General features: G+C 42.0%; 1 protein-coding gene across 1 annotated transcript in view; it reads right to left on the bottom strand.

The window, feature by feature from the left end:
* Positions 1-653: 653 nt before the first annotated feature.
* Positions 654-9,210, bottom strand: part of LOC131889899 (thyroid receptor-interacting protein 11-like) — an 11,043-nt gene continuing 2,486 nt past the window's right edge. Inside the window, exons 2-7 of the mRNA XM_059239121.1 lie at positions 8,001-8,521; positions 4,833-7,709; positions 2,403-3,405; positions 2,083-2,333; positions 1,680-1,939; positions 654-1,594 (exon numbers count right to left, since the gene is read on the bottom strand). Coding sequence (XP_059095104.1) covers positions 763-1,594; positions 1,680-1,939; positions 2,083-2,333; positions 2,403-3,405; positions 4,833-7,709; positions 8,001-8,252 — 5,475 coding nt within the window. The 5' untranslated portion in view covers positions 8,253-8,521 and the 3' untranslated portion in view covers positions 654-762. The remainder of the gene's footprint in view (positions 1,595-1,679; positions 1,940-2,082; positions 2,334-2,402; positions 3,406-4,832; positions 7,710-8,000; positions 8,522-9,210) is intronic.

The raw sequence follows: 9,210 nt of genomic DNA, 5'->3' as shown, positions 1-9,210 counted from the left end.
CTTGCTTTACTTGCATGTGGTAACGTCATTGTTTAGAGAACAGTTTTCAGGTCCGTGGCTCTGTTTAATAAGAGAGTGCCCGCATTCAAAAGAAGTCAGGCAACAACACTTCGAACATCCCTTTTTCTATTAATGGAGTTGCTATAACAGAACATTGGTTGGGTTTTAAGTTTCATGGTTAATCTAGTGTGCATGATGAAAAGTCATTGATGGATGAAACGACTAATTTAGGTCCGTACATGTACAGTCTACATCTTTTTCAATCGTGTATTTTGCACGTTGGTTTTTTTTCAGTTTCTCCAGTGTTGAGTCCCACGATTTCATGCATTCAGTGTTAAGGGTTTGAAATGAGAGCTGACACTTTTCAATTGTACAAAAAAGAGTCCCCCAATTATTGTCATGACTGGCCTATTAGTATTCGAAAAAAAATATCCTAATTTCTAAGACTATTAAACCGTTAACCCTCTGCCTACATTTGCTTTTTAAAGACCCAATCCCAAAGCATCTATGGGTCAAAATGTCTCTGGTTTAACACGTAGTGCCAAATATATTTACTGTAGAATGAATCTAATGAAACTGCTGACCGCATTCCCGACCTTGAAGCCATTGATGACATAGACCATAACTTCAGAAAAAATAAAACGCTTTAAAAATTTGCTCATGTTTTTTATAGTTTAGTTCTAAAGATTTGTATCAAGTAACACATGAAATCACTAAAAATCATTCATCACAGCTGGGCTAAGGGCAAAACATTTCATCCCGTTACTTCTGTGAATCGCCTTCTTGCAACACATGTTTCAAGATGGCCGAAGATGACCGATTCACCGAGAAAGTGGGCAAAGCGTGGGCGCTATTCACTGCCAAAAGTGGATTGGGCGAGTTCCTGTCCGCACTCTTTGGGGTTGCAAAGCTTCCTGTGGGCGAATATGCCGATTCAGGCGGTATGGATCCTCCCTCTGAAGGTGTCGAATTCCTCGATGAACGACTACTCATTTCGGCCTCCATTTGTCTCGTTTTGGTCTCGGCCATTTCGGAAACGGGTAACTTGGGTGGGACTTTGGGAGTGGACTCATTCTCCAGGAATTGAACAAATGCTTGCGCAAGACCTTGATCCAGTCCTGTGGCTGCCTGAACGTCATTGGAAGTGGTTTTATTCTTCAAGTTATTGCCATCAGCATGAGACGAGGGAGCGAATAAGCCACGAAGCCACGAGCCGTTGGACGAGCCGTCCAGACCCGTTTTCTGTCGTTCTTCACCATTGAAGTCCAGCACTGTGGCTACGACTTTGAGGACCTCCGGTTTTTTGGAATCGTCCGCACACGCGTAGCCCACGACCAGATTCTTGATGAGAGATTTGTCCACTTTGCCCGCGTTGTGGGTCGAGATGGAGGTCAGCTCGGACTGAGCTTTCTTCAAGAGCTCTTCACGAAGTTTGATTTCTTGTTTCAGATTGGCAATCACTTGGGATTTCTTTTCAAGTTGCTCTCCTAGACGATTAGCTGCGGCCAGCCCTTCATTAGCATGAGCCAATTTTTCATTTAACGCCTTGATCTCCTCTTGAAGGATGCCTTGTTTCGATACCTCTCTTTGCAATCTAGAACGATAATAAATTGATGCAATTGATGAAACAATTAGCCCGCATTTTGGGATTCACAAAGGGAAGAGTAGTTAAGACACACCTTTCATGATAGTCCTTCTCGGCCAATTTCAGATTGTTCTCCTTCTCCTCTTGAAATCCTTCCAAGACCATGGTCAGGTTGTCCAAGGCGGTGGATTGGCTTTGGAACTCTTGCGTGACTTTTCCCAACTTATGTAGAAGTTGATCTCGTTGCTCTGACAACTGGCTGACTTGTCTTTGGAGAGATTCCACTTGAAGAGAGCTCTCCTGATTCGAACTCGATTGCTGGGCGTTGGACACACGGAAGGCTTCTTCGACGACCTGAAATGATGTGAAAGCCATCATTGATTAATTCTATTATTAGAGCGGCAAATTATTATTTGTTTATTGGGAAACCACTTAAGGCACCAAGTGATGATACAAGGGCATTGAACATATTTGTACAATATGACAAGAGAATTTACCTGCAGTTTCTTCCGAAGCTCTCGCTCTCTATCCTCCGTGGCCAAGGCTTCTTGTGTATAGGTGTCTTCAACGGTGAGGAGATGTTGCCGGAGACGTTCCAGTTCTTGTTCCAAACGCTTTTTCTTCTCTATTACATTGGCCACTTCTCGACGTGTTTCCGCCAACTCACGATCCCGATCCGATAACTTCAATTGGGTTTCATCCCCTTGTCGTTTCAAGATTCCAATCTGACTCTGGAGCTCGGTTATAGCTAGAATGTAAATGCAAATGAAAAACTTTTAGCTTGATAAACGATTGGGAGTCCTTTTGTACCCCTTACCTGCAAGATTCTTCAACCGCTCTTGCTGTGTGGACTCGGAGTTTTGACTCTTCTCGTCCACCATCTCTCGCAATTGCTGTAGATTTCGTTGAGCCATCTCCAAATCATGGCTCTTCTCCTCCAAGAGCACCTTGAACCTGTTATTGGCACTGGATAAGCCTTGATTCTCTTCACTCAACTTCTTGCTTTCGATTTGAACGTTGTCAAGCTCAAATTTGAGCTCGTCCAATCGACGGAGAGCATCAGTCTGATGGAGATCCAAACTTTCCGTCTTTCGCTTTAGTGCTCGAATTTCCTCCTCTTTTTGAGCCAAGGCCTCCTCTCGTTCATTGACAGTCTTTTGGATCTCCAACACCTCATTGGATTTGTCTCGAATAATGGCATCCCGTTCCTGGACTTTGACAGAGAGCTCCGACGCTTCACCGTCGTCCGTGATTTGTTTCTCCACATCGTCATCAGGCTCACAACCAACGTGGTGAGTGCTCGATCTTGAGATAATGCCTTCAACATCGTGAATCGACTCTGAATGATATCGTCTCCTATGCGGCAGTTTGTTCGATCGTTGAGAATCAAACACTTGGGCATTGTTGAGCTTTCGCTCCAATTCGCGGATTTTCGATTTCAGGATCACGATTTCATTCGTATTGTCTCTGACAGATTTGCCTCCAACATTTGGACTTGAATCTGAATTTGATTGAGATGCTTTGATAACCTCAAGCGCTTGATTGAGTCGCTCAATTTCGGCATAGTACCCAAGACTCTCTTGATGTTTCTGGTTCAGAGCCGTCAATAGATCTTGATTGGCTCTTTGCAGGTCGTTGAACTCCTCGGTGAGTTTATTATCTTCGTGAGTCTGGGTGGAAGAGGACTCTTTCTCGTGTTTTTGGATAAGGTCAACTAGACCTCGATTTCGCTCTTGTAGAGCTTGGATCTCCATGTCTTTGTCCCGGATGAGTTGTGAGAGTTTGTTCACGGTTTCTTTGGTCATGTCTTCCTTTTCGGACTGGAACAACCAAGATGAGATCATGACTACTATTCGTTCTTGTCACCTTGATCCAAAGACTTAGCATTGTTTTTGTGACACATCGACAAATGAACAAGAGGGCAAACAGCGCCCTCACTGGGTGTTTTATCGAGGCTAAACAGCTTCTAATACGTCACAAATGTTCAGTTTTGAATTGCACAACCATTTGCGGGTTCTCTAGCAATGGATTTTCCGAACTCGCTATTTGACAAGTGGAACTCACATTGCAGACCTAGGTCGATTATTTCTGAACTACAATTAATTACAATAACATTGACATCAAATATGAGTGGATCACATACCATTTTTGCTATCCATTTTCTAAATTGCTTATAATCACGGTCATAATGAAATTGTAACTTAATGACATTTCAATCTGACTTTGTTTTATCATGAACCACTGTAATATGAACGGGGATGCCAGGCTCGAGTAGGAACATGCAAGGGAACCCATTGAATTTTACTTCAAATGACACTGACCGCAGATAATTACAATAACATATTCTAATCTTCAGTTTGAGGGAACGGTTGGATCAAAAGTAAGGCCCATCAAATATCAACACATAACTCCACAAAAATGAATGAGTAAGATTTTTTCTGGTAAAAAGTTACAGACAAGTGGTTAGTTATAACATTCATTATGGGCCTGTTTATGTTCTGCGCTTCGAAAGGGCATAACTTTTGACTCAGGCATTCGATTGAGCTGAAATTGAAATACACAGTGGCAGTGACCATGGGGCAGTCTCAAATGAAAGAAAACGCATTGCGTTATCTTGTTTCCAAAATGTTAATTCGAAACCCTAGCCTTCCCGTCCATGTTCTAGGGGTTCATGGTTATATGTACTTAGACTTGAGGCACGCGTACGTGTTGTTCTCAAGGGTGTGTGGGTTCAATTCCTATCTTTAGAGGGGGTTTATAACAAATGTTTACCAAACATTAAGAAAAACATTGACGAAAGGAAAAAACAGGTCAATTTTAGAGAGATTAATAGTGAACAAAATCTAGATCTGCGTTGAAGAAAAAAATATAATTTTTTGAAAAATTGAAAAATCTAGAAACAAATCTCAGTGGCACATTTGCTTCGATATGATTACTATCAATTCACGTTCATTCTTAGCCGTTGATTGGAAAACGATAAATATGGTCAAATTCATGTGGCTCAAGAACTAAGCAATGAACATTGGAATTATGAACTTAAAAATTCGAAGGCAATATACGAAAGCCACCAATGAATGTACAAGTAAAAAAAGTGTTTCTTTGACGAAAATTTTGTTCTTTAAAATTGATATATTGGCGTAATTTTACGAAATATTGGAAGCTTTAAGATTTATAGAGGGATTAAAAGGTCTTGATGAAAATGTGCATCCAAAACCGTCTAAAAATTAAGATTTAAGTTAGGGCTTACCTGGTGCTTCTGCGGCCGAGAAAGTCTTTCCAAAAGGGCCTTGTTGTCACTTTCGAGCCTTTGGATATTTTGCTCGCTTCTTTCAATTGCCTCCACAAATTTGGCTTCTTGGTGTGACTTTGAGCTTAACATCTCGAGTTGCGATTCCAAATCTTGGATTCGATCTTTTTCAGCTTTCAAATGAACTCGGCTCATTTCTAGGTCGATATTCATTTGTTGTAAATCATCCTGATGCTCACTTATCAACTTATGCTTTTCTTCCATGTCGTGGGTGAGTTGTTCAATGATTTTACTCTTGGAATCAACCTCAGTTTGAAGAGTCTGAGAATTATTTTCGAGTTCTTTTACAGTTTCAGTGAGTTGTTCTATGGCTTTGACTTGCTCCGAGAAGTTTCGAACCTGATCTTGTAAGTCACGCTCAAGAGCTATTTTCTGTTCCAATTCATCTTTTAAAAGTTGGATCTTTTTGCTCTGATCTTGGGCCACGTCAGCATTGGTCGATTTCAAGGTGGCAAGACAAGCCTTTAAATTGGCAATCTCTTCTGATTTACTATGAAGTTCGCCTTCAAGGTCCTGATTAGCCATAAGTTCTTTTTTCTCAGCCTCCACTCGGGAAATGGTGATCTTGCAAGACTCATTTTCAACCTTCAATTCATCAAACCTTCGTTGGAGGTCTTCCAGGATATGCTGTTTTTGACCAAGGGATTCTTGCTGATTGGCCATGAGCCTCTGTTTTTCAGCCTCCAATTGGGAGATGGTGGTCTTGCAAGACTCATTTTCAATCTGTAGTTCATCAAACTTTCGTTGAAGGTCTTCCAGGATATGCTGTTTTTGACCAAGGGATTCTTGCTGATTGGCCATGAGCTTCTGTTTTTCAGCCTCCAGTTGGGAGATGGTGGTCTTGCAAGACTCATTTTCAACCTTCAGTTCATCGAAGTTTTGCTGAAGATCATCCAGGATCTGCTGATCTTGAGCAAAAAATTCTCGGTCTTCCTCGGTTTTGCTCATGTAAGTCTCGAATTCCAATTGCAACGTTTGGAACTGATCCTTGTACTCTTCAAACTTGCGATTGGAATCCGACACCTCTTCTTTGTAGCGTTCCAATTCAGCCTCAGCCGACATCAGATGGTCCGATTGCTCCTCGATCTTCTTAGCTGTCTCTGCCACGTCATCATTAAATTCCTTGATGATCTCCTCCAATCGTTGAATCTCCTCAGCTTGATTTTCATTGATTTCTTGAAGATCAGTTAAGGCTTCCGGATTTAGAGCGTGACTTTCCCCCTCCACCTTCTGAATTTGGGCCTTCAAGGACTGAATTTGGGCCCGAAGGTCGGTCTCTGATTCGTCTTGCTCCTTCTCTTCGCACACAGAGCTCTCTTTACTCAACTGAAGCCCGTTCTTGAGGTCTTCGATCAAGATATCTTTGTCTTCGAGCTCCTCTTCTAACTCTCGTTTCCGTCCTCTCTCTTTACAAAGTTCATGTTCCACCTCCTCATTCTTGGACTTGGTTCGATCCAAAAGCTCTTCCAGCAGTTCACGCTTCTTCTCGTTTTCCTTGAATTTTTCGTCGAGGGTCTCAATTCGAGCTTGATCTTGATTATGAGCCTCTTTCAGTTCGTTCATCTTCTCTTCATGAAGAGCCTTCAACTTCTCCAATCCTTCCGCTTTAGCTTGGAGTGACTCCAAATCTTCCAGGTATTGATTATACTCCTGCAGAAGAGCCTCATATTGTTGCTTGTAAACGGAGGTTTCCGATGTGATCTTTTCCACGTTTTGATTTTGATCATCCAAGCTCGAGTGCAACTCGGACTCTTTGGCGGCATACAGAGCCTTGAACTTGTGCAATTCTTCCTCGGTGCCTTTGAAAGCCTTTAATTGATCTCGCATCTCACTCAGAGCAATTTCGTGTGATTTGGACGCTTCGGCAATTTTCTCCATTTCGGTTTCGAGCTCGTTGTTCAAATCTGTGGATTCTTGAAGATTTCTCCGGAGTTGTTCATTCAATTTCACTTGTTCGTCTAAAGACGCTTCTAAACTGCCAACCACTGCCTGATATTTCTCCATTCCCGTTTGAAGCGACTCAATGGTGTCTTTGATGGCTTCGGACTCGCCGTTCTTGAGCCGTTTTTCCTCTTTCAAAGCCGCAATCACATCGTCCTTGAGGGAGTTCTCCGTCTCCAAGGCACTCACTTTTTCTCTTTCATCTTCGAGGGTGGCTGCCAAGTGTTCAACCCGCTTTTCATGGTCTTCATGGATAGCCTGTTCTGTTTCTCTGAGTTTCTCTTCTAATTTGGCATTCGCGGTCTTCAAGTTGGCATTACTTTCGGTAAGGGAACGAATCATGTCTTGATCTTCAGTCCCAGCTCTCAATCGGTCCTCTTGAGCCTGACATTTCGCGGTCCATTCCAATCGTTGTGTTTCCCATTGAGCCATTTTGGTCTTCATCTCATTCTTAGACTTGTCGCTATCAGCTCGCAATCTTTCATTCTCTACTTTCAAAGCTTCCACCCCCGAATCGTGGCATCCACTTTGAAGCAGTTCCACGAAGACCTTCTTCCTCTCGGATGTATTCGTGGCCTCGTCCCACTTGACTTCCCATTGGGACCGATCCACGCCGGCCCCTGACCCACTCGTTTGACTAGAAAATGCCTCTTGGAGCGCAAATATAGCGTTTTCATGACTCTTTCGTTCCTCCACGATCTGGTCTTCGAGCTCTCGGATTCGGTCATGGACTATGGGCTCAGATGACATTGGAGGGGCGTTTTCATGGTCCAGTTGGGCTGGTGTATTGGTTAAGCAAGATTCTAATTCGCGTTCTTTCTCTAAAAGCAGTTCTCGAAATTGAGTGCATTGAACTTCTTTCTGTAGTTCCACCGCCTGGAAGAAAAGAAAGACATTTGGAAACGGACCTTTCTACCTCTCATTTCTTACACAACCCACACAACCTTGGTATTGTGCATACAGCATAAACAATAATTGTTTGTGATCTTCAATTGCCACTCAACGTAAGAGAGTGGATGAAATGAAGAAAAAAATATCAATATAAATCTCATCATGGCATTGCAAAAAATAATAACACTTTCCCTCTAAGTATAAAGCGTTGAGGTGACAACTTACTAGAACTCTAACCAAGACGTCATATTAAGTCGTAATCAATTTACTATTTACTTGTTTCTGTTCTTGGATTTCGTCTATGCGTTCCTTCATCTTCTGGATTTCATCCTTTTGGGATTGAATCATGGTGTGGGCTGATTCTAGTTTCTCTTTAGTGAGAGCCAAATGGGCAGTGGGATCCGTGGGATCCTCCTCCTCTTCAAAGACCTCCTTCAAGGAGTTGCCCACCGAGCTCACCGAGTTCTTCAATCCCTCTAGCGAGCCTTGAAGATTGCCCAAATTGGGCGAGCTGAACCAAGAGGCCATGATGAGGCCACCAGTTGTCGGATTGATTTCTTTATATAGGTCCACTCACGATATCAATCATGACATGATTTGGGTCTGAAAGCACTGATACTGGATGGAGTGTCATCTATGTGTGTATGTATTAAGTCGAGGTTGGGTGTGAGTCGTCCACGTCATTGGGTCATCCTCGATCCAGCCTCACTCTAGGCTTGGTAGGTTGGCTGGAAAGTGGGGAGAAATCCTGCCTTGACAGCCGGGTCCGTCCTTATTTTGAAGCGCAACTCCGAAACCTTGGAAAATCGGGAAACCTTTTTCATAAAACAGGGTAAGTTCGTTGCACGTACTTGAAGACTTATTGATTGATCAACATCCAAATGAAATACGTGACAGCTCATTTTATAGCTATTTTTACGCCATGACATGACCAAGAGTCGCAATAAAAGATTATTATATTTTCTGTGGACCGCATGTGGACACGTAGCAAGCCGATATCAATTGCATACAATACAATTTGAAATGGTTTTGATGTGGAATACATGTAGATTGCATTCAACTGGATTTGAAATGAAATTATCAACAATTTTATCTACTTCGTGATTCAATGTAATCTGTTGCAATAATTTTCGAATTGTACTTCAAAAAGAAGTTATTTCCAAATCTCTTAGATATCAAAATATAGATAATATTGAAGTATGTGAACAATGTGGAATACCTCAATTGCATCGGCTGTAATTAAATTGATTCATGACAGTTATGATTACTGTTTGAAATGTGATCACCGACAATTGCTTTGAAATGCGATTGCAACTATGATTACATCACGTGTCTGATCCGCACTCAGAATATAAAAATTGAAAAACTTGCTTTGTAAGAATCCAAATCAAGCTACCAGCAATTAAGCTATTTTCGGCTTGTTGAAACAAACAGTATTCCGATATTGAACCAAGATATTAGTACACCGACATAACTGTCCTAAAAA

The sequence above is a fragment of the Tigriopus californicus genome, chromosome 11, assembly GCF_007210705.1.
Source record: "Tigriopus californicus strain San Diego chromosome 11, Tcal_SD_v2.1, whole genome shotgun sequence".
NCBI classification, from domain to species: Eukaryota; Metazoa; Arthropoda; class Copepoda; order Harpacticoida; family Harpacticidae; genus Tigriopus; species Tigriopus californicus.
Note: the sequence above shows the minus strand (reverse complement) of the source record. Positions and strands in the feature narration are given on the sequence as shown.